This window comes from Bombus huntii, chromosome 7, assembly GCF_024542735.1.
Source record: "Bombus huntii isolate Logan2020A chromosome 7, iyBomHunt1.1, whole genome shotgun sequence".
In the NCBI taxonomy this organism is placed as follows: domain Eukaryota; kingdom Metazoa; phylum Arthropoda; class Insecta; order Hymenoptera; family Apidae; genus Bombus; species Bombus huntii.
Genome location: NC_066244.1, coordinates 7,244,826 through 7,269,990, shown reverse-complemented (window position 1 = coordinate 7,269,990; position 25,165 = coordinate 7,244,826). Strand labels below are relative to the sequence as shown.

The 25,165-nt window shown below is 48.4% G+C and overlaps 1 protein-coding gene across 4 annotated transcripts in view; it reads right to left on the bottom strand.

Annotated features, from left to right (window-relative positions):
- The window catches only part of LOC126867998 (uncharacterized), a 258,493-nt gene that overhangs the window by 83,244 nt on the left and 150,084 nt on the right, over positions 1-25,165 (bottom strand). For all 4 annotated transcript variants that reach the window (XR_007690507.1, XM_050623115.1, XM_050623114.1 and 1 more), the window contains exon 6: positions 11,483-11,672. Coding sequence is in view for 3 of the 4 variants with exons in the window: in XM_050623115.1 (XP_050479072.1) it covers positions 11,483-11,672 (190 nt within the window). In the remaining variant the exon portion in view is untranslated. The remainder of the gene's footprint in view (positions 1-11,482; positions 11,673-25,165) is intronic.

The following is a 25,165-nucleotide window of genomic DNA, read 5'->3' as shown; positions in this document are numbered from 1 at the left end:
AATACCAGGAATACAGTTTCCATCGGCTATGGCCACCGAGGTTTATCCGAGTCCCTCCCTGATCCCTGGTTCCCTGCATCTCTGTCTACGCCAGTCGAGATCCGGCTAAAGGGAGAACGACGCGACGAGAGCGAAAGGGCGCGCGTGCTCGAATTGGAAAACGGTGCACCGGATGGATGCGTCTGTACGGTATACTACCCTTCAGAAGTATTTCCGCACCTTTGTTTCCACGGCCATTCTCTCCGCTCTGGTGAAACGTCGCGCACCGAGTGTCGATGAGACGCTTGCCCAGCCCATTATTCGCTCTCCATTCGCGGAAACGCCAATTGGAACCAATGTCCAACTGTGCTAACGGTGGCAAAGGAAAGCACCTAAAGTGACCGAAACGGGACGAGAAAGGTCTAACAGATCCGCAGACATTAACTAGCCCTGCCATCTCTGTCACTACTTCGCGCTAACTTCCTCGACTAAGTAACTAATGTTATTAATGTACTAGGTTGTTCGAAAAGTGTCTTTCTATCGCAAACGTGTTTTTTTTTTTTACAACAGAGCAGCTTTATACAAACGTGAAACCAAGTCTGTGAAATGTCGCGGTGTTTATCTCAACAGAATAAAATGGATCGTACGTAATTCGACGAAATAATATAAAACAAAAAACGTTATTTCCTCATAAAACGAAAGAAACTTTTCGGACAACCTAGCAGCTGGAAGATAGCTAGATTTTCCTAAAAATAAACTTCCTATAAAAAGTGTCTGCACGTACTCTTATTTTGCATCGAACAGTCTTTTATCGAAGTTATTAAACTTTAGTAGTCGTATTAAAATATCACTACCTGATAGCGACGAACATAATCAATTAATCGATAACAAATAATTTTTATGCTTGACATCCAGCCAATTAGTAAAACGCTATTGTAGTTTAATCCGATGACAGAGAATGATCGATTCTACAAAATCGAAATTTTGCGGTTAACGTATCCATTATACCAAATACTATATACTTATAATCTGTAGTGTAGTCGCAAACACCAGCGAACGCAAACGAAACGAGTGTCCCCGCTTGACTAGCCGCGTGCACGAGGGTCGGAAGGTACATAGTTATTGCATTAACTCATCATTGTCATTTTTATCACGTGCCCACTTGAATCAACAACGTTGCTGGTCCCCGCGTTGCCCCGTGTACTGGTCCGCGTCGCTCATCTGCGAGCCGCCTTTCTCTACTCGACCCCTCGAAACCTGTCCGCTTGTTTTCGCGCAACTCTTGAACTCGACCCAGCCCTATACCGGGGGTGAATTCGCGGTGCTTCGGTCCCCTGTGTCCCCTACGTTTCCTGCTCTCTGTTGGATTAGCCGCTAACGACTCGTGTTACTCGTTTGCAACGCAATTTCGCTCGACTCTCCTCCCCCCTCCCCTTTCTCTATCGCGTTCTCTCCATCGCGTTTCGCTGCTCGCTCTATTCGCGTTTCCAACGAATGCCTAATTTTTTTTATTCGTCGACCATGAGAAACGATAGATTACGAGAGGAGAATCTGTATGCAGATTCGGTGGAAATCAAGAGAGAGTTTAAAAACATCGATCGCGCGTCTAGTACGACTTTTCTTCCATATTTTGTTAACAATTAATATCTCGATGATATTTCGAAGGAGAATCGGATATTCGTTTCTGAGAAGTCGTTTTAAGGATTGAAGCCCATCGAGTCCAGTCGAGAAAAGGACGACACGCCGTAGGTTTTTGCGCTATTTTATTCGCCGTCGGAGATATCCTCAAGCGGCTTTGTTGCGACCGACATGCACCGTAATAAACTTGAAACGCGCAGAGAACGAAGACGGTGTAAAGAGTAAATTTCAAAGGGAATTCGAGAGAAGGTGACGGTCATATGAATGCTTCCAAGACGACACGACGGTCCGACTTACTCTCCGGCAACCCTGAGAATATTGTTTATTCAGGATCTAGGGCGGAATGGCCCTCGTGGCGAGACGTACGCGCCAGCCAGGTAAATATCGATAATCCATAAGCACGAGCACGTATCGAGTTTTATGGTATTACTAGCAGCCTCGTCCTATCGTCGACGTCTCGAGAGTTTCTGAGGAGTTTGCACGAGGAATTTCGAGCCGCCACGAAATTCCATCGAACCTCTCGCGACGACGAGGCTCGGTACGTCATTGTACGTACACTCTGCGTTACTATCAACGTTGCTCGTACGAATTAAAATAAAAAGTCGTCAAACCACAAACACAACATGATAGGTTTCCCAGAAAACGCAGATTTCCCAACGACCCAAGAGACTTCGAGCAGACACGATTCAAATCACGAGAATCTCAATTATTTGGAGATCAAAGCGAATGACGGTCCAGGATGGTTTCGCGTCAGATGGCGATAAAGCTTGCCTAGCAATGGCCAGGCGAACGAGCAGGATTAATTAAGGTCGTTTGTTCAACGATTTGCGCCGAAATCGCGCTGGACGAGCGCTCGCGCGGCCCACGCCGGCACGGTCAAGGAACATAACGAATGGGTATCGCGCGCGCTACCAGGAACCGGTAATGCTGGGGGACATTGCACGAACCCGTCGCTCACCATTACTAAGCATTGTGTCTGCGGTTCCAGGCGATTTGTACCCTTGCCGACCACGCGTCAGGGACATTTATTAAAGCGGCACCGGTTCGACAGAGCGCCAGGGCGACAGGCACACACAGAGAGAGAGAGAGAGCGTGGGAGAGAGAGGAAAAGAGAGATAAAGGGAGCTGGATCATTTCGTGCAGCCTCTGACCCTCCAGGGACTCGTGATCGTCGAATGTTCGAGCGCGGAGTTGCGCGACGTGTCGCAACTTTCCATATTAAGTTTTGCTGTTTCCATCCCGTAATTGGTCTTTATTTTACTTTGGTTCTCGCGATAATTCGACTTAAGGTGATTTTCTCGGATGAAAGACGGCGCTGGCAGAACCGATCGCCGGTTCGTTAAGATAAAGTTGAAGCTGGAAATTAAAACGTCAAGTTGGAGCTTACGAATGGCCGATGAGAATGACAGAAACGACGATAAAATTCGCAGAAGGGGTTCCGCTTGAAACTGTGGTTGCTTTCCGTCCGGAATCGTGTTACTCACCCGCGATACACAGGAAGCCCCGACACACCGGACGTGTTTGCCGAAATTAAACAACGTTTCCTCGGTGCTGGGTAGGCGTGCAGTTCCCCGCAACCTGCTAGTCGGATCTCGTCTCATTTAGTTTCGCTTACACCGAAATATTCATCCACCGGTCATTTACCAGAAAGTGAATATATCGTTCCTCTCATTCGTCGTGTCATTCACGCGAGTCTTTGTCTGCACAGTCTACGATTGCTTTATTAGAAACCAAAGAAGAAGCAAAAGCTGAAAGAAGAAGAGTGAAAAAGAGAACGCACGAAGAAGGAAAAGGTATAATCGAGCGATCAGTGCGTTTCTTAGTCTATAGCTATTAAAATCCTTCGTGAATTTGCTGTTTTAGGAAGCGTTGGAGGAATGAAAATTGAAACAAGAGGAAGCTGCGCAGGTTCGCGGCCGTCAAATACGCGCCGCGAGGCCAACTTATTCGCCGGCTAACAAGATGGTAGCTACAGGGGTGTTTAGTGGAACCACGGCTCGTTAAACCGCTTAGAATGGGTAATTACGATAGAAACTTTGCGAACGAGCCGGCGAGAGAATCTAATAGAAGCTCGTGCAGGAAATACACGGCTTGTATGCTGAACAAGCGCGTCTGCGCGCAAGAAGCATTGTCAGTAGCATCTGCCCTCTCGTTTAAAACGAAACCGTGCACACGCGAATCGAGGTGCGCGCTTTAAATCCCCCGGACACGCTTTTCAGCCCGACCATGCCAATTGAATCGTGTACGAACGAACGAAGCGTACTGCGTGAATTTCACTGTAATTCTACGTGGCATCGAGAGGGGGCGCGGTCGTTTTCTCTGGAATTTCTCATTTGTACGATGGAAATCCGGTCGGCCAATAAATTTTTGCTACGCGAGAACTTCATATGTAGCTGGGAAAACGCGTGACAAACGGGGTACGTGTTTTCACCATGACTTTTGTCTCGCCGAATAAATCTCTCTACGTTGTTGTAAATCGACTGGCTCGAACATAATCCATTCGATCTTTCAATCGCGTACACCATTCCGTTATCCTTTCCACAATTGTGGACACACTCTTGCGAGCCACCTGGCGTTCACTTTGTTATTAACTTTTTACTTTGTGAATCTAATAGCTGCGCTATTTCGCCACTGAATACGTCGTCTTTTACAACTTATGAAAACGTCGGTTATCCACGAAGCGGCTAATGCCTCTTCTTTTTCTGTACTCGTTTTACCAGAGGTTACATTAACGATAAACTCGGCGGAAAATAAAAGCTGTTCGTGACGCTTTGACCGCGATTACGAGTTTCGGTTCGAACGAACACACCCTGTCATTAGTTGATGGCGGCATTTGACAAACGGCAGGTGGCAAGCGACGAGCCGCTTCCGTAAAAATATACACTTAGCCGGGCAAATAATTCGGCGGTTCGTCAAGCGAACGCGTTCCTTTACGGATTAGCCTGTCAAAACTAACGTCCGCGTACGAACAGCGTGGAACACGCGGTTCGCGTCGGCCACCGGTGTCTTCCATCATCCTCCCATCCTTCCTTTCCCCCTCACTCCTCTTACGTTCCTAATAAATTCACAGGCTCGTAAAAGCGTCTCCCAGCGTCCCTTGGCTCACGCCGCCATGAAATTTCGAATAAATTCACGCGGTAAAAGTGCTAATGCGCGCGACCTCTTTCGAGCCGAGTACTGTTCCTCCGAAATTACCGACCCTTGCCACGTGTAAACTCGTCGAAGACAGGTGCGCGATCCCCTGAATAAAACAGAGTACAACCCCCGCGCCCAACTTCTAACTGCTCTCCATGTTTTACGATACGTGGCCCCGGCTGAAAATCCAGTTTACAAGCGATCAGGGGAATTCCAGTAGGAAGTATCGTAAAACTTCGACTATCGGCGCGAGCCCAGCTATATCGACGATCGCCAACACGGCGCGCAGACTATCTGAGCAATTAGGGGAAAAAAAAGAAACCGTGGAAAAGTCCGAGGAACAAACGTGGGAGGAAAGAGAGAGAAAACCGATAGGAAAAGGATCATCCCTGATGGTAAAGTCGATACGTTCGTGACTAGATAACGGGATAGACGTAATCAAATAAGAAACTCATTCGGAATACAGGTTTCACGACCATGGTGATACATCATCCATAATGAACGAGCATGGAAGGTACGTGTGGAAGCTCGTAAATAACGCACGGCTGTCGAGCGTTCTTCAATCCGAATCGACACGTCGACGTTACTTCAGCATTCTAAGAGCTTGATGATATGTGACGTGCAAACGAGCGTGTCCCAGATTTTTTTTTCTTCGTGTTTCATCCGGCAGCTAGGAAACGTGAGTAAACGCAACGAGAAGAACGAGCAGTTGGATGTATGTGGTAATTATTAATTAGTTTGTCTAACGTGGCGCAGTCCACGAGAGAATGCACGCGGTTTCTCGGCTTGACCGAGATGAATCAAATAGGAATTCAGTTTGAAATACTTTTCCCGACGGGTGCAGCCGCGCCTCGCCTAAAGGCGGGCCCCGATGAATGCGTGAAAACGTTACGCTTTTCTAAGGTGAAACCTAGGCTTCGCCGCGGCTCCACTCACGCAGCGAGTTTCCCTTTGTTTCATAATTTCAACTAGCGACTGAGCACTAGAACGTTAAACGTGCCACGATTTTCTACATCCTTTTTCACGTTAGATTCCCACCGTTTTCAAATGCGCATGCTTAATTACTTTTGGCGACGACGACGTATCGCTTATCGTTGAACGTGTACGTCCAACGAATTGTACTTTCTGCTGCCATATCTTCGTACGTCAGGAAAGATCTGTGACATGTGGCAGAATAATCGCATTACCATCTAAAAATGGAAGCTCGTTAAAACTTTCAAGAATTCATGCGCGAATTCTAAATGAATACGAATCCAGCGACGAGTAGATAAGTCCAGAAATAGCGAGCCAAGCTGATCGAATAATGGAGCGACGTTAATACACGCGAAAACAGAGGAAACTTGATATGCAATATCGAGCGGATTTTCAATGGTTTGATACATGCTATTTGATTAATTGACTCTCCGTCGCTTGTTCGATCGCGTATATTTCCGGATTTCCGTATGAGATGGTAAATGGAGCGAACTTGGAAAATTCGCGCATCGCTGGAGAACGCGAAGGAAGAAGGGACCGAAACGATAACCGACGATCGATAGTTTCACGGGTCAGCAACAAAATAATTCCGTGGCTCGTTTCCTCCTAGCTACTGTCACTCGTCTGTCCGCCAATTTAATTGCACCTCCACTGAAATCCGATCAAACCTCGTTCGCTAATTAAACGCTTTTCGGCCGTTTGGTCGTCATCGTGCCGAGCTATATTTACATCGCAGCAACGGCGGTCCCGCAGGCCTGAAAAACGACAGTCCAAAAGGTGTGCGCGTAATTATCCTCCACACATTCTCCTTGCATCCTCTGTTCACGCTGTGTCACTTTCTCTGCCAAATTCACGCCACATTGTCTAGCAATTTCGATAACAGACTTTGTCAGGCACCTTGTTTGTTGCTTGACGGATACCGTATCCCAGGAGATAAGGTCGAACTTGATCAGACAGGTGCATTATATTCTTCAAAGGAGATCCAAAAGATTAAAATGTATCGGTGATTGTGTATTTACCGTTCGGGTTTTTAGGAAACGTTCGCTCACCGAAGATCGTTAGGAAGGCAATCTGGCCAAAGGTGGTTCGACCGCGGTGATCGTAGCCAGGTTCCCTTCGACCAAGCTGCTTTGTGCCGCCAGCGCGGTAGCACAGCACTCTATCACGACGCGCAAAATCCTTAATTATTATGCAGCAAAGCGAATCAGGAATCCGGATAATGCCAGCAGTCGAACTGCCGTACATACTGGCCCGTACGTAAGGGTTTACGTAGAACGGTTCAGAAGGGGCCGGAGGAGTCCCTAAAACCGCAGTGACCTCCAATTATCCTGTGGGTACCACGTGGGCCACGCGGTACCCATGCTCCCTACGGACCGTCCGCAAACACCCCTATGTCGGTCTTCTCACTGCCTATAACGCCCCTCGGATTAATTCATTATTAAAATAACCCCATTCGGCCCGAGTTTGTTATGGCGCTCTATTAGAGCGGAATCGCCTAAAATCGAATTAGAGCCTCGCCAGACTGTCGCCATTTTTAGCTGTATAATTTATCGTATCGAAACGATTCTTTCGAAGATAAAATTCGTTTAGAGAGAATTTTAAAATACCGCAGGATGTTCATAAAACGAGACGATCCTTTCGTGTCCAATAATACGCACAATTGGTCAGGACTCGCCTAACCAAAGTTCTATCCTACGGGTCATGGCTCAGGGAAAATCAAAAGTCCTCATTACGTATTCCGAGGTCAGAGAGGGTTTCTCCCTCGGCAAGTCTTGAACCCAAGGAGGGACCAGAGGCCACCTAAAACCGGACATTTCAATAAACCCTAGCAAACGCGCGGGTTTAAGCCACTGACCGCGACGCGTCTTGGTCAGCAGCTTCCTCGATCAAATTGCGCATGTCCTCGCGTCTATCTCCAGGGCACGCTGCGAATAACTGCGATCGATCGATCCATCCTGTGGCAATAGATGCTGTATTTTCTTTTATTACCATTGAAAATATGTAAGAACCTATTAATAAGGAAATACTCTCGGAGAAAAAATCTGTCTGTCGAGGAGAAGGAAGGGAGAGAAGAGCCGCGAATGGGCTATTAATAAATGAATAATGCCGAGGGTGGTAAGTGGTAGTCGAGACGCATCGAACAGCCCATAAAACTTTCCTTTTCCCAGGGTGACGGGACGCCGTTCCCCCGTACGCGTCGATTCTCTCGAATTAGCGAAATGATTTCCGGGGGAAAACTTTCCGCGCCGCGCGTCCACGGTCACTTTCTCCCCTATAAATCTATCTCCCCTATTCGCGACCCGCGATTGGCCCCCTTGCTTCTCGGCTGGGTCGATTCGCTCGCTAAAATTCGATCCATTCGTCGTCGGAATAATCCTACGGAGAAACGAATTACCGCGTCTGATTGGAACGAACTCGACCAGAAGCTCGTCGCGTGTTGTTAACAAACTTCGTTAACAAAGTACGGGAAAATGGGAAGCGTTTGTCTAAATCGACCGAATTGGAAAGGTAGCTATGTTCGTTCGGACTGATGGACCGTACAGAAACAGATTAAATTTGAGAACTTTAGCGAAGTGGAGGACCGCGTACGTTTGAGGAAAAATTAGAAAATTTTTCAGCCAGGGTAAAACACATCTCGGTAATGAAATTATTTTCGATGAAAGTTCCTAATAACGCAAAAAATATATTTCATCGTTAAAACTTTATCTGGAAAGGTTTTTCCGTTTTTCCCGTTTCTTTTACGATCCTATTGCGACGGGAACGTACTGTACGGGGCAGGAATGAGATTAAAAAATATTTCCCATCGGTGCAAAACGAATCGTCTCGATCGCGACTGCGTTCCACTCGTCCGGCTTTAAAACTTCATTTCCCGGCGTTCATTTCCGACCCCCGTTGTTCCTTTCCGGCGAGTCGAGTGCCACGAACAGGGGTTTCCACGTACGAAGCACGCGCGCGAGTTCGCCCTCTTTCTCGTCTCTTTGTCTTAGAGGTGATCGAGTTCGTAAGAGAATTCCCGCTTGTTTTCAGAATGGGAACTACGAGCATCGGCCTGATCACGGTTCATTTCGCCCGGCTCTCGCGGCACTGGCCGCAAGCCCGGCTACCATTTTCCGTCTCTTCGTCTCTCGTGCGCTCGTCCTTCTTTCGCATCGGCGAACCAGCCTCGAGGAAGAAGAGAAAATTGTTGGTACACGGTCGTACGAGCCCATAAAAATCACGCTCCTCTCTTTTCCTTCCACCGATGGATTATTGACTTTGCGTTTGTCCGACTCGGAGGCTGAATCTTCCCCGACTGCGCCAGCGTCCTGTCCAATCTGCCCATCCATGGTTTTTCTTTCGTAGATTGAGGCCACACGGGTCGCATATTGGATCGAGATTCGCCGGAAATCACAATGTTTACCTTCTGAGAGTCCCGGCCTCCGGCTCGACCTCTTCATCGCCCCGATTCAACGAGAAAAAGATTTCGGGAGCGACGAACGTTCATATTAAATTGTAATCGATAAATTCCTTTCTTGCGTTTCTATCCATTCCAATTTACCACAATTATACGATAAAAAGTTCCATTTCTCTCTCACAATGAATTCGTCTACTTCGCCGCAACCTAACGAGGATATCGACGATCTTAACAAGAAAAAAAAGGAAGGTCGTTCAGAAGCTACGAACGTGTTTGGTTGCACGCGAAGCGGCGCGCAATTTGCTCGGTAGATGATGCCGTGGAGCCGAAACAGGAGTTTATACTTAAATGACGAAACCAGAACACAGCTTTGTCGCATCGGCTGGAAGCCAAATTGGAAGCCGACAGCGCGACTCGAAAGTACCGACGGCAACGGTACGGACAGACAGACTGACAGACGACCAGAGGAGCACCGTTAAAGTCTCTTGCATCCTGTAAAACGCTCGCACGCGAGAGAGAAGCAACGAATCTGGCTACCGGTCGCGGCAGAGACGGCTCGCGACTACACGAGCAGAAAGCCAAAGCAAAGCCACGTTTGGCCAGTATTAGACGCGCCAACGGCCGGTTTAATTACTCTCTTCATAGAGACACTAAATATTCGACTGTCTGTGAGGTGGCCGACCGGACTCGACAGCTGCGCGCATACTGCCGTCCCCGTCTCTCATAGAAACGATAATTACGCGGGCAAAGCTCGCCTACCATCGCCGCACGACTGTCACGTTACCTGTCTAATCCTGACTTCGATCGTTCCTCGCTCGATTTCTCTCGATTCGCCGTCATTCTGGTTGCCTCCCTTTGCGCGGATTAAAGTGCTCGCGTCAGAAGTGAAAGGAAATTTTCAGGTAAAGAGGTTGAATTGATACTAAACCAAGATCGATATTTCCGCGATCTTCAATGGGAATATACAGGTATAGAGAAGAGGAACGCACAAAGATTCACCTAGATCTTTTACAACTTCATTTACTGTCAGGTAAATTTGTTTCCGACTTTTCTCCAGTACGTTCACGCCTTCGACTCCTAATTGATTCGAAACGCGTGTGTCGCGTTTGGCGACAGAACTTCTCTTTTCAAACTTTTCTTCGTGCAACCGAACCCCATGGAAATCTCGTTTCCCGAGCAAACGTGAGCTGTCGCACACGTACACGCGCGAAAGCCGGACGGAAGCTAGGAGAGAGAAAAGACAAAGCTGGAATACGCTGCGAAATAATATAGCTCGTCTTTTAAAGGAGACAGCTTCGACTCTCTCTGTCTCTATGTATATCTCTTCGCCTACCAGCCATCTTCTTCCTCATTCGACGACCTCACCCCGTTTTAATTAGCTTCACCGACTGGTAAACAACAAACCCTTATTTCTCATGAATTAATTTTCAACAATTCCAACCGGGTTGCGCTGGCTCACGCGCAGTACCAGCTTGCTGCTAGCTCCCGCATCGCCCGCTTTTATTCCGCGAAGAAGGGTTCGCGTCTCGCTGCGTAACGAGCATCCCCTTTGACGTGCTAGTATCTAGTGCACTGGTTGGCTTCCTGAAATATCTGGGACACGTTGCCTCGTCCGTGCGTTTCTTAACAGCAAAGAAACAATGCTGGAACGAGGCTAACGCGATTCTGCGACTCTTTGTTCGAGGAACAAATGATAATAACATATTTTTCTAAACGAGGTTATCTTCACGATCGAAGTTTCGCTTCAGTCCACCTGGATAGTTTGCAGTAAACTATATCGTTATGGCTGTTCTCCATGGATATCCCAACATAGTTCATTTCAGCCGACGCGAAGGTGAATCATCGTCGGGGGCGAATATTCAAGCGAGCAGGTAATCGCGGTAAGGAGGACGCATTGCGATGGAAGAAAATTTGAGCGAGAACGGGAAGAGGAAGGCGAAGGGGTAGAGCGGATAGGAGAGCAACCACGGCTTATACCAGCGCGAGACGCTCATCTGCATTTCAATTCGCGCGCCCTCGCCAAGATTTCCACGCTGCACCCTGGACGTCCTGTACGAGCGAGCACGCGGCCTCGCTTCAACACTCTAGAGCTAGAGAGAAGGTCGCGTGTCTGCAGTGGAATCCGATACGATGGATTTGGGATTGCCACGAGGTCGTTTCGAGCACACGCGGTTCTAAGCTGAACGATGGACGAACGAGTCGGAAGCCAAGAGCCTTTCCGCCTTGAACCAACTACACGTGTTCCTGTCTCTGATTAAACTATCGGCTCATGGAAACACTATTTTCTGGCTGACGAATGGATAGCATTGGTTCGACTAATATATGCGAAGAATTCTCTATAACTTAGGTGAAAAGTAAACTTACCTTGCCGACACCGGTGAGCTCCTTGACGCCTATCCTCCGCAGAAGAGCCGGAGGCGCTGGAGGAGGTGATTTGAGAAGAAGGGCGGCGTATCCATTCGGAAAGATTGGTTGCTCGTCGGAGCCGATGTTCTCGTCGCCGGAGCGACGTCGACGATGGGGGCTCGATGAAAGGTTTAACTTCTGAGCTGCTCTGAAATGTAAACAGGATACAGTATATTATAATACTGCGATACCGATCCATCCTTGATATTACCATAAACCACATTAACTCGCAAGAACGCACCGAGTAAATCACGGAGGCGCAACGCACACGATCTCGCGTGTCTAATAAACTTTTCACAGGATGGAATTCGCCGGGTACAGACATACAAGGCACGCGCTGTGAAATCGAGGAACCGCTTAAATCTCAGGAGAGAAGAGCGCCGCGCCGGCAGACGGTCGTTCGTTCGTCTCGAACGTTTCCTGCGATGCCTATCTCGAAGATACGAAGGAGCCGTAGGAAAGGGTCGCTGGATCGCAGAAGGTATGTGTCTCGAGGGTGACTGGGTGACATACTCCGCGAGGCAGGCCGGTAATCAGCGAAGGTAATGTGCTGGAACCCCGTGCGCGTAGCAGGGCACCGCGTTTAAAGGGGTGCGCCACCAGAAACTCGTCGAGTGAGATAGAGAGAGACGGACAGACGAACGAACAGAGAGGGAACAGGGTAAAGAGGTATAACACTGGGACCGTAGGGCTCACTTTTGGCGGGGCAGAGGACGTTTCAGGGGCTTGGTCGCCCTAACTTCTCCAGCCCTCGGGCCTCGTTAACCCACGCTCTGTGAAATTGGAAATACCAACGAGAGAGCCAACTCTCTCGCCCGCCCCTCGCCCACTTCCGCTCTCGCTCCTTCTTTCCCGCTCCATCGTACACGCAGTCCTCGTTGCGGTGTACGCGTACAAGCATTTGCAACCGCCCTGTAGGGCGTCATAAAAAATAGAAAGGACCGTGAACACGGGGGTGGACACGAACCAGTTATCAACGTTCCCCATCAGCCACGACTTCCGGGCCGTATTACTCGTCCGAATAATCCGCATCGTTTGCCTCGCCTCTTCATGGACCGAGGCTAATAGTTTCACGAGAAGATACCGTGCGCCTGGCAATCGTACTGGATGGCATGATTTTTTAACGCAACCACACGGTGCAACGACGACGGGACGTAAAAAATTCGCTACCGAGCTGAAGTGGTTCAGCTGGTGGAGATAAATTTTTGGCGGTGCCGGACGGTACGTACAGTTGACTGAATAAAAGTGTCGCTTTACTCGTTCAACTATCGCTACGATCTACAGCGAGTTTATAGTTTTTTCTACTATTTTCTATTATAGTTTATTCTTTTATTTTCGCGGCAGGACCATAAAAAACGAGATTGTTTCGACGACTTCAAACGGACGATTGATCTTCAATGAAGTATCGTAAACGATAGACGAGAGCCAATAACGTATCGTGACACGCGAATGACTATCGTAAAAATTATTCGTTTTTGAGCTCGCCGATCAACGACACCGTTGCCCATCCTAACGAGTTGCAACCGCGAAATCATCGCGTCGTTCGTCCCTTCCCCAAACGGCGGGACCCCCGGCATTTCGACTTTTATGCCCGTTTTAATTATTTGCTGTCCCCTTCGGTGTCAGTTGTCAGCCGCGATTTTACGAACCGAAACTCGAACGAACGAATCGGCGCCGTTCGAATCCACCAACGATTTTCCAAACCGTTTTTACTGCCTGCTTTTTTATTCGATCACCGTCGATTTTTCAGCTACGCTCGACGATGCGTGCAACTGATCGTTGGCCGGAATCGTGATGTCGATAATCGAGGCGCCGACGAGCCATCGAGACGTCAACGTTGCGGTGTAGGAAAGAAAACTCGTTCGTAAATTGGTGACAGTCTCCTGGATGACCGTCGATCGCTCGTCGAGTAGACGAAGGGACGCGAGAAACTTATTTCACTCGGTCAAATATTTAAACGAGAAAAGTAAGTTTCGACTGGAGGGAAACTTCGGATACTTTGCGACAGCCAGACGTCAGAGTCAACAGTATGATCGAGGAAATGTACTTTGCGAGCAAGTCCCGTCCACGCGTCACTTTTCTGTTTCGTTCCATGCAGTCTACTTTAATTAAATTCCTTAATATTTGGTTGATCGGAAGAGAGAGAGTAACATGACGCTCCTGTTCGGCAGATTAATATTGTTGGAAAGATATCGCAAAGAAAGATATAGCAGCCCCTTGATTCATTAGCATTTACAAACCTGTTGCGAACAGTACGACTCTACTCCAGCGAAAGGAAACTCCAACGAATATCGTTGAACACGTAGCGTACAAGAGAACACGCGTATGACACTTGTAAAGAACTGTAGAGCTATGTCGTAGATCTGACACGAGTCTGAAATATGACAAGCTCGAGGGTATTTTACATCAAACACGCTAAATATAATCAAGTAGTGCTTCGGGTTTTTCTCGCGGCAGAATTTCATCAAAGAAAATGCCTGATACTCCAGCGAACACGAAGGTCTCCCCTTTCGAAAGAGAAAAAAAAATTCGGTCGCTTCTTTCATCAGCCGTAGCACGTTTCGAGAATCTGAAAACGAAGCGGCAGGGCCGGAGGACGCAGGTGCGCATCGCGCAAACGCAATCTACACATCAATCACGAGGAACAGATGCGTACTGGTGCTCGCGTGTTCTCAATCTTCGACGAGAGGTCATTTTCCCGTGTCTCTTTAATCGACGATCACCTGCGATATCACGAATGATAGAAAAATTCTAGCCACTTATGAAAGAAATCAAATGACCTCGCGGGAGCAGTAGCCAATTTGAAATCATAAAGATAGAAATGACTACGCTTCGCTAATTGATTGTTATATGTTGAAGTGGTCACCGCTTCTAAGAAAACTCTACATCTGGTCTTTTTTAGTTTTCTCAAGCACCGAAGCCATCGACAGCGTGTAGACAAAAGACTGCGACGAAGTCAGACCATAAACAGTAGACAGGCGACGTTGGCTTCGGGGTTTTCAGTTATTGGGTAACACAGCTAGCGTGTGGATCTGGACCAGCTCAAATTGTATTCTTACTTATAATTACACTTCTATTTAAATATATTTTCTACCTTACAATCTATCCACGAGTTTCTCTGTTTACGCATCGAATAACCTCATCACTATATAAGTGTTACAACAAATACGATAGTGTGGAAATATTTTTTTATGTCTCCTGTATTTGTTTCTTAGTTGCATGGGACTAACACAGCTGCGACTTGCTATTGATTCCCTGGCTGACAAAGTGAATGAGTTAAAAGGCATTAAAACGGCGAACGCTATAAAAATGTTCGCGTAATCCGATTGCAGTGGCATCGATCATACGTCGCTGACCGTGTCCGACGTTGACAGAGCCCGTCAGGGCCTCGCGTCTCGCCGCCACGGTCATAAATTTTCCCTCTCTTTCTCCTTCCTCTCTATTTTTTTCCTCTCTTCCTCCGCCGCACTCGCTTCTCCGTTTTATATCGTAACGAAAGCATCGAGGAGCAAAAAGAGAGGCACACTCGTAATTCGCGCGGAAATTACACGCTTAATTCGCGATGTTATTTACGAGCGAGCGGACACTGGCGCCCTCGACCGCCCTTCGTCCTTCTCCGGCCAACCTTCTTGGCAACTCGCCACGTATCTCGGCTTAATCAAGGAAATTATGGCGCGAAGCGCTTTAAACGTCGGGGGCCGTTAGCAAGGTCGCATATCTGCCGCTCCGACGCGACTGATACGCGGCTCGCTAGGAATTAAAAACTTCTAAAAAGACGCGTGCACGCGAGCTTCCACGCCCAACGGCGCCGAGAATACATCAGCCGGCTTTTTCTCTGCTATGATCTCTCTTAGGGTTGGGCACGGCCAGGCTGGAAGACAGGACGACGAAATTGATTAAAGTAATTGAGGAGGATCGTGATTCGGCAAATTAAAAACACTGTTTCGTGCGTTCGCGTTTTTCACGCGATGTGTAATTACGGTGTTTAAAATGATCAACACGTGCAAGTAGAATTTTTTATCTTTTAAGTTGAAAATAGTTTGAAAATTGCACACAATTTTCCATTTCCCATTGTTTCTCTCATTCGACTTACGCTGGCGACGGTTCGACAAACTTACCAATTCCGTTAGCTGCCTCTCTTCCCAGCCACTTGTTCATACTCCACTCTATCCAGCTACCCGGAAACGGAAAGAAAACACCGAGTATTCCGGCGGAATGGATGGAGAACATCCGAGAGGGCGCGGATAGGAGTTCGGATAAACCACATCCCGGAGGTTCGGCTGGCGTCGAAACGACAAATCCTCGTCTCCCACCTCTGGCCCTCGGTGTCCCTGATTGAATTGCCATAATCGATTCGTGAAAAATCCCGTCCACGTATTCAGCGGCCTCTCGCATTTTCTCTACATCCTACGCATTTCTATCGACTCCCCCTCTCCAACTACGTCCGCGCTTCGAACGCTCAAGATAATCAAGAGGAGACTCTTTCCGTAATACTACTCGCGCCTACCATCCATCTGCTGTTCCAATCGATAGCTTTCAACGCGTACAGTGCCAAAATTCTTTCTCGACTACTGCCGACTGAAATTCCGAAATAAATTGTGACAAAGATTCTCAATCGAGTCATCAATTTGTCGACCACTTCGCGGATTACACGATACAGAGTTCTTCTCTTCGCGGCTCAATAGAAATAGAAAAAGTAGATGAACCGAGGAGTCATAATTTAAAAGGAGAATGGAATCACGTTTGGTTGGTAACGAAACACGCCTCAAATTTCTTCGAAGAACAATAACCATCCGGATGCGCCTTACCGCGGCGTATCGCACGCGAAATTCGCAACAACTTCAGGAAACGGGCCGTGCGTGAGAAGGCCGTTTAACTTACATGGCCGTACGTGCTCGTTCTCGTGTCGTAAATCATACGGGATGCCGGCGAATGATCAGGGTGGGGGGCACGTTAAGAGAAAGGCAAAGGATGCCTCAGCTGCTTGCAGCTACTAGCTTTGATCAAATTGTTTCCACCGTTTAACATCCCTTGTAGATTTACGAGACACTCCCAGTATTTGGTCATAAAATATGGCTATCCTTTTTTTCAAAAATAATGTATTAGGTTTATTACAACGTACACTGTACAAACAAACGTGTTTTTTACAACAGTGCACCTTCATACAAACGTGAAACCAAGTCTGTGAAATATCACGGTGTTTATCTCAACAGAAGAAAATGGATAGTGCGTAATTCGACAAAATAACATAAAACAGAACACATTGTGCGTCTATTATTTCCTCATAAAACGAAAGAAACTTTTCCGACTACCTAATACTATTTGGATACGTATTAAAAAGTCAAAGAATTTTCTTCGAGAACGTCAGTTGCAAAACATTCAGGTTTCGTATTAAGAAGGTCGACGTTGACGCGAGCAGCGAAACGACAGCTCGTTTCACGGGCTGAAAATCGCGATAATTCCGCAGCCTGTATACGTCGATAAAGCCGACGATAAGAATAGGATTCGCGGACGACGTCGTGATGCGACCGAAAGAAAAATGAAGCGAAAAGCTTGCGACCAAGCAAAAGCGGAAATTACGGGCTACAGATGGACCGAACCCCTTGACGGGGTCCTTCAGTAGCGAGAGCCGACTCTTTGTGATCCTGCGCAACGCGATGTGTTTCATCCTGCAGACACATTACGCTCGAATTGATAAGAACGAAACAGAAAGGAGCGTCGGCCGAGGGAAGGCAAAATCGACGGGGTTGAGGGTGGAATGATGGGGCGGAGGAGGGGAGGGGGAGGGTAGGGAAAATATCACCCAGGCTCCCTTCGATACGCGCGCCTACATGTATATACGTACGCGAACTCGCCAAATTGATGTATATAGAAGAGGGATGAGCGCGGCTCCTCGTCCATCAGCGACGTGCACGGGGTTGGTTGCAACGAACGTTGGTGCAGGGGATAGATAGGTAGGGGCGATGTGCCGGCTCGTGGCAAGTGCAATGAAAAAAGCCGCGTATTTATCGGCCATGGAGAAAAAGTACAGAGCGGACTGGAACGGACCAGCGAGATGAAACAACGCGGGGAAGGAAAAGAAAGGGGTGTGGGCAGATTCGCGAAAAAGTAATCCCGCCGGGGGACTGTGAAATATAGTTACGCTTTCGCGTCCAGAGAGACCCCAGGGGTGTCTCGCAGTTACGTGACAGACGATCGCTTCGTTTCATAGCGCGTTACACGGGTAATTTTCCAATATTGTCCTGATTCATTCGTCGTATTAACGGCAGGATGCAAGAAGTGCCTTCTTACCGGGGATCCGTGACTCGTCTGTCTTGAGCGGCCATAAATATTCAAGAAGGCGACGACAACGATCGGGAAGAAAATCGGGGAGAGCGGAGGTGATCCGACAACGCGCGAGCAACCGTGGAAATCTGATTTGTGTTACGGAAAAGTTTGATTGCCGTTGCCATCGAGAGGGCTGTCTCTCTCGTTCTATCTCTCTCTTTTTCTCTCTTCGAAGACCGTTCTCGACTACCGATCGCCTCCTCGACCACGCCTGATGGAAATATTCGACGACTTATCGTATTACTGGTGAATCCGAATCGTCTGCTAGACTTTCCACCGCTGGTAGACTTAATTTTTTGCATCGTAAACTCTACGCTGCTAGGATTCCAGCGAAGTTATAATCAAGTATGAAAAATTCGGTAGGCTTCCTTAAAAAGAAAAAAAAAAAAACCAACCGCGTTAGATTACACGCCTTCGAAAATCGAGTACCTACGTGCTCGCTAACTTGGTAAGTTAGGACGACCGGTTTCGCGCGAATGCTTTAATTTAAAGATCGAACTTTGAGATTCACGAGGGAAACCACGACTCGTAAAATGTTCGACAATTCCCCGGAACGGCTAATGGTCGACGGAAGATCAACGATTCGACACGGTTCTAGCGACGGAAAGCGCGCATCGCTGCTGCAAATGACTATGTAAATACTCGCGGCGCCTTCGAAGCGGCGAACAAGCGTTCGCAAGTTCGCGGAAACTTGCCGGAAGAGTTATTTGCGCGCGCAGTTCCGTAGCCGCGTAGCCCAGAGAAATATGAATGCACCTGGGGATTCGCCTGGCCTTTTACCACGGCGACGTAAAACCTTCCGGTCCAGAAACGGTGGTGTTCCGTTCGCGAGCTCGTTTCGCTTCAACTTTCCGGCGTCTTCGCGAATTTCACCTACGACAGCTTTACGCGGCCCGTTCGTCACGTCGAAAACGTATTTTACCAAGCAATCTCGCAGTTTCCCGTCAAGGTTCAATTTGAAACGCGTTCACGATTCAATAAGAAAGATAATTATTTTTTAGATTGCGTAGCGAAAATGTAGATCGTTACGTATTATTACGATAAGTAAAAAGCGAAACGACGTGAAAATTGTTATTCGTTGGTAGCGGATAGGAGGAAAAATCGTGGCGCAAAGGTCGTGCTCGAAGGGGTGCATTTCTTGGAGCGCGCGCGTCGCTGTTTGAAGGGACCGGGCATTTATTGGGCGGATAGAATTTTATTGGCGCAATATCGAGTAACTTTCATTTGTCAACAGTGACGATGCTCGTTGGCTGTCGGTTCTCTTCAAAGCGAGAGCCAGTCACATGTCGGTGGGACGAATAAATTTTCGATAAACCGACGTCGACGGGCGACGATCGCTCCGATTTCGCTGTCCCGACGACGCGACGGCGCGTATCGAATTTCCGTCGCCGAAATAACGCTGAAATATGCCACGCGCATGACAGGAACACGTCTGAGCACCGAATCCCTCAAAATAAATCATATCGTTGCCGGAAGTTTCGCTCGATATCAAGATGTTAACCCGTCGATTATCGTTCCTGTGACCCGTAAAAAGTTAGAGAACGTTGGAAAGATCGTACGGTAGTTTGGCACCGTGCGATATAAAATTCATAAACACGAAGAAGATTAACTTCGCGAAGACCAACTTCTTGCGAGACTGTTCTCGTGTGGCAGATATCGACCGCAAAACATTGAACGGTCCACGCGACGAGGAAGGAAAACAACTACCTCTGGGTTAAAGATAATAAATCGAAACTGGCAAAGCTGCTTCCGATTCGATTTCTCGAATACTCCCGTAGGGAGCGCGAGTTCGTCGACTAGTCGGTGCTCGTCTACGCGAGGAACACGTTAACAAGCAAAAAAGCGTGACGAGGGAGAGGGGATAGCGAGCTCGTAGATCACGAGGAAGCGTCGAAGCTTCGAAATATCGAGGGGTTGGAGTCTGGTTAGCATAATGTCAGCCGGGAGCGACGGCAAGAAAACGGCGGATAGGGAGAGGGAGAGGGATAGGGACTCAGGTAAGACGGTGAGGAATTTCTTAAAAATGTCAGACAGGACTTTGGCATAGTCGCGGGGGAGAAGTCACGCGTTCTATACGGGTTGCCATGAAATTTCGCGTTATCGACAGTCTGGGGAAGGTAGCGCGCGGTGTTAAAGCGGTAAAATATTCCCGTAGGTGTGGATCGAGGTTATAGAAAGTCTCGCTATCGGGCAACTATCGATGCCTGTGAAACGCTCTGTAAATTACCTCCGGCAACGCCTCGAGACTTTCCAAAGACTTTACGTTCGTTGAATCTCAAGGTTCGTCAGATTTATGACTATAGAGAATCTCGAGTAACGTCGCAACTTAGCCTATCCCTGTTTCCATTTAATTCCTTACGAATCGCCTTGCTGCCTCGTACGTTTACGATCGAACACGCGAAGCGAACAAACGCAACCATTGTGGTTCCATTTCATCTTGCCTGACATATAATCGTCCCATTTTCTTGCCAGTTCCGTGACGAAAGTATTAGCGCGAGTTTCCTTCGTGTTACCAGCGGATCGACTACACGAAAATGTAACGTTCCGCTAACAGGCGACGCGTGCTGATTTGAAAAACCTTCACCGCCTGATACCCTCTGCCGGAACGACGCTCGTTTGTCTTCCGGTAGCTAGCACGCTCCTCGAACCTGTAAAGGGAATCTTCAAGGGTTACCGGAGTTACGGTGCACTTAAATATGACACTACGTACCGTGACAAGCAACGCGAGTCACTAAACCCAAGGAACCTGGCGGATTGCACCGAAGAGTTTATAGCCGTTCGCGCGACAGCTAAACGCTGGCCACGTTCGCCTACTGGTCCGTGAGACGTACAATATTACGAATACTATGAAACAGCGTCAATACGTCCGACTCGTTAACATTTATCTCCGAGTAATAAAGCGAAAACACAGGCTTCGACCGCGAGAGATCATGTTTCTTTCTTCTCAATCCTCGGGTTTTCTTTCACGGTTTCCGCTGCTCCCCCCCCCCTTCCTCACGGCGTTCCATCAGTTTAATCTTCTACCAGCAAGTCGCGACGCGACTTAAAACGTCACGACGCGAGACGACACCGACGTATTTTTTTTCTTCTAGTAAACGAAGCTCGGTACACGCCCAGTTTCATCCCAACTTGGTAACGCGTCTCGTATCGTAACGCTGATATTGAACGCGAACTAAAGCGTATTATCCATAAAAATATTTCCTCCCTGTTTACGTATCCCTCTCCGTTGTTACATGGAAAGCTCGTGAAAATTTCGCGCAGATACGCGTCACGCGGCCGCGCTAATATTTATGGTTCCATCGCGCTTATTGAGAGACGTTCGGGACGCCTGCTCGACCTTACCGCCACGCGAAATTTCTCTTCAGAGATTCGCCGTCGCGGCCGCGAAATATAACATGACCCTTAATGCTACTCGAGACCCCGTGTAATATCTCTAATGCTACCCCGGGCGAACTGGAACCGGGACGTCTCCGATAATACACTTTTCCACTCCATCCTCGCGTTCTCTTCTCGGCTGTCTCCTTCCTCGTCCTCATCCTCCTCCTCCTCCTCCTCCTCCTCCTCCTCCTCCTCCTCCTCGTCGTCTTCCTTCGCCTCTTTGCTCGCTGGCTTTCGCGCAATTACCTGCCGAGACGTCGTCCATTTCCCTCGAGATCCTGACTAAGGAGTCGGTTGGACAGACTTTGCCGGGATCCAACTCGCCGCACCGACAATGTAACAGGACGCCACAACCGGCAGTAGTATAGACGTTGTTGCGGTCAGCCGCGGCTGCCTTCTGAGTAGTTGAAGCCAAATGCAGTCCGACAGGTGCTCGCTCTTCGAACGAACGGCCGAGCTCGATTCACGACGCGATCTCCACTCATCTTGGCTGATAACGTTTGAACGAGAAACACTATTCGCTTTAACATCCTTTCGATAATAGACGCTGATCAGTTGGATGATTTAGCAACGAGCGAACAAGAGAAACGAATCCGTATGAATCGTCTGTACGAGATGAGGATAAAAGTGGGAAGAAATACGCGTCGATGTCAGTTGTTTATCGATGATCTCGCGTATAAATGTAAGTATGTGCGAAGCGTGATATGTACTCTAGTAGATTGTGAATACCCGTTTATTTGTTCAATTAAACCTGTTTGTGTCTACGAAAGTGAGATCGGCAGATAGAGGTAAAAAAAAATCCACGTGGACTACAAACTCTTCTTCCTTTGCCAGGTCGTAAAGGCTTGGAGACAAAACGAGAAAGAAATCAAGAAAGGAGAAAGAGAAGAAAGAGAGAGCATGAAATGGAAAATATAGGGGAAGTACCATTCGAGCTTAGTAACGCCTTTGTCGATATCCAACGGAGTAATGCAATTTCTTTGTAGCACCGGGACTGTTTCAAAATAATATCGAGCGTTCTCGTAAAATGAAATCGGTCGATTAAACTCCTTTGGCTTTAGTACCTCCGCTACGACGTCCTTTGCCTCTTTCATAATACAACATCCTCGAATTGAGTTTAACATTTTGTCGAACTATCGTCGTATTCAAAAGAAATCATCTACTAGGAACAACCGAGCAAATCAATCCCCTTAGTGTCCTGTCGTGACTATCACCTGGTCAACGTGGTTCGAGCGTTCAGCGTTGCGTACGCGATCTTAATTTGCAAACTATTCACGTAGCCGGTGCTGTACGTGACGACAAACGGTCGTAGTTGCACCCGCCGCCACCCCTCTACGCCGTCGTCCATCCCTTTCTCTGGCACGGTGAAGTCCTCGTGGACACGCAATGTCTGCGTGCCAGCACTGGAAACTATGCGACTTCAAAAGCCCCAGCTTGAGCTCGGAACCCGGTTAGTTCGACCATCAGCCGTCAGGTCTGTTCCATTCGCGTTAATACACGCGAGACAAGCGCCTCTACCCGCTTGTTCCGCCTCTAATCGTAAGCTTCGACTTTACGAGCAACCCCCGGCGATCGATAGCCGCGTATCGCGCGATCATAAGATACGCGCCGATCAGCCACGAACATCTTTGCATCGCGAGCTACCCGGTCTCGTCATTCATCTTCATTTAACGTTCCGGCCGGTGTGCAGATGACAGGTGCAGTACCGTTCTTCACCTGGTGTAACAGAACCGACTATAAATTCTCGTCGAACCGGCGATCAGTTACGGTTTTTACGACCGGTATTTGCGACTGGCATATCTGTCACGACGTGAATTACCTTCGTTATGATATCGGTAATCCGTAGACTCGATACTATCGAGCTTAAGAAGAAGAAACTTCAAACAGAGCAGACTTGATAATACAAAACTTAGACCGCGGACACAGGGAGCAAGAGGCCGCGGAGCAGCGTGTTTCATCAGCTCGTAGAATTGCACGCGGAAGATCGAAGAACGCTGCGCCGGAGTGGTGGCAGGCAAATAGAGGGATGCATCTGTATACCGGAGAGGCAATAGCGAAATTGTGGCGAGGAGAGGCACGAGCTGGTACAGACAGCTTTCGAGCTGTCCATACGCAGTCTGGAACGTAGCAACGGAAACCAATGCCGACGAACGAGCGAGCGAGTAAACGGTGTAGCGGCAACAGCGAGCACCGAGCCTCGACTTCTTGCGGAAGATCCCCTCTGGCTCTGCTCCCATCGTCCCCCTCGCTGCCACAGCCGCCACCTTCTCGTCTTATCCCTTCCGTCTTTCATCCAACATTCACTCGATGCAAGAAGTTTCGTGTTTCAACCAAGTATTCGCCAAGTTTCGAGAAGGCTTACGTACAGGCTCGCATCCCGCCGTCCCTCGTCCTTCGCCCGAGAGCCCGTCTGCTTGCGCACACACTCCCGGACAACAAAGATCCTCCTCGTTTGCTGCTCCGCGTGACTTCGCCGCGAAGAGAGGAAATGGTCAGCGCGGCACGCGCTTTGAGAGGATTGCATGGTACCACTTTACGTTTGCATCGGTAATTAAACCAACGCAACGACTCGTTCGCTCGGCTCCTGTCTTAGGCGGAAAACGCGAGGCCACACCGTTGGCAGACAGACGTCCTCCAAACCCTTTTTGCGCGGAGTTTTGGTTATTCGAGTTTTTTGAGAGCTTGGACGTTGGGTCTGGTTCCTTCTAGATACGGTTGGCCTATGGTTGCGACGCGCAGGTCCTGTTTTGTTGTTTAAGAAACGGAGGAGCTTTGTTGCCTCGAGTGAAATTCGCGAGCGTCTACTTTCTCTCGACAACTCGTGCGAAAGCGAGAGTAGAACCGTTCGTACGGCCATCGTTGAAACACAGCCCGCGGTCTACTTTTGATCGCGATGTCTCCGAGTAGCGTCGATAATGGAGAGAGTCGCGACATCAAAGGGGACGCTCTCTCCCTCGAGTGCACTCTTTTTGTACGACGAACGCGTAACAATCCCCGGCTCGTTTGCGTAATACGCGCGATTAATCGTCGCCCGGTAGTACTTCACGTTGGGTATACGTGGCCGAACGTTTATCGCCAAGTCGATGAACGGACGCGAAATAATTGGGAATAATCCGATCCCTGCCGCTGGCGGCCTGTTAACGAACCTGCGCGAAAGAGGATTCTTCGTCCTGCCAATCACGACCGAATCTACTGGCGCAAAAAGAGCACCGTATTGCAGTGGATCGGAGGAGGAAGAAGATTGGACGTAAAGCAGCTTCTTAATCTCTTCGACACTGTTTTCTTCTTTTTTTAAAGCCACCGGTGGTTTACCGTGGTGAAAAAAGAAGGACAACGTTTTCGTTGGGAATCGTCGACCATTTCGGTCGCCACGGGCAGATCAAAGAACCGGTATGGTAAATTTCGAACAATTAAAATATCTTTAGTGGCGCCGCAAACGGCGTGAGTTACGAGCCACGAGACGCTCCGCGATCCTCGAATTAAAATTGTCCGACGTCTTTGTGCCGCCTCGCCCTCGCTCGTAATTCATTTTTCAAAGAGACTCGAGGGCACCGGAGCCGCGTGTTTGCACCGACTTCGTTAATCGAAACCGTTTCAACGCACCACTCCCTCGTCCCCGTTTCGTGCCAATGCCTCGAAATGTATAGTAATTCATTTTTGCACGCATGTAGTTACCGAAACAGCGAAGCATTACAGAAACGAGAAAAAAAAGTCGGCAACGTGTCCGCAATTTTGAGTCTCGGTAGGAAGAAAAGTTGGCCGATGACAAGGATGAAATTACCGCGCCGCGGAGAAATACGTTGCTACGAATATTCCTGAAAGCGTGGTGGCGTCACCTTGGAGGTCATGTCAGCGGGTTGTCTGACAACGCGGCCGTCCCCGGGGAGGAGCCGAGGATCAGCGTGTTTCACGCGCGTTTACGCGTGTGTGCGTGCC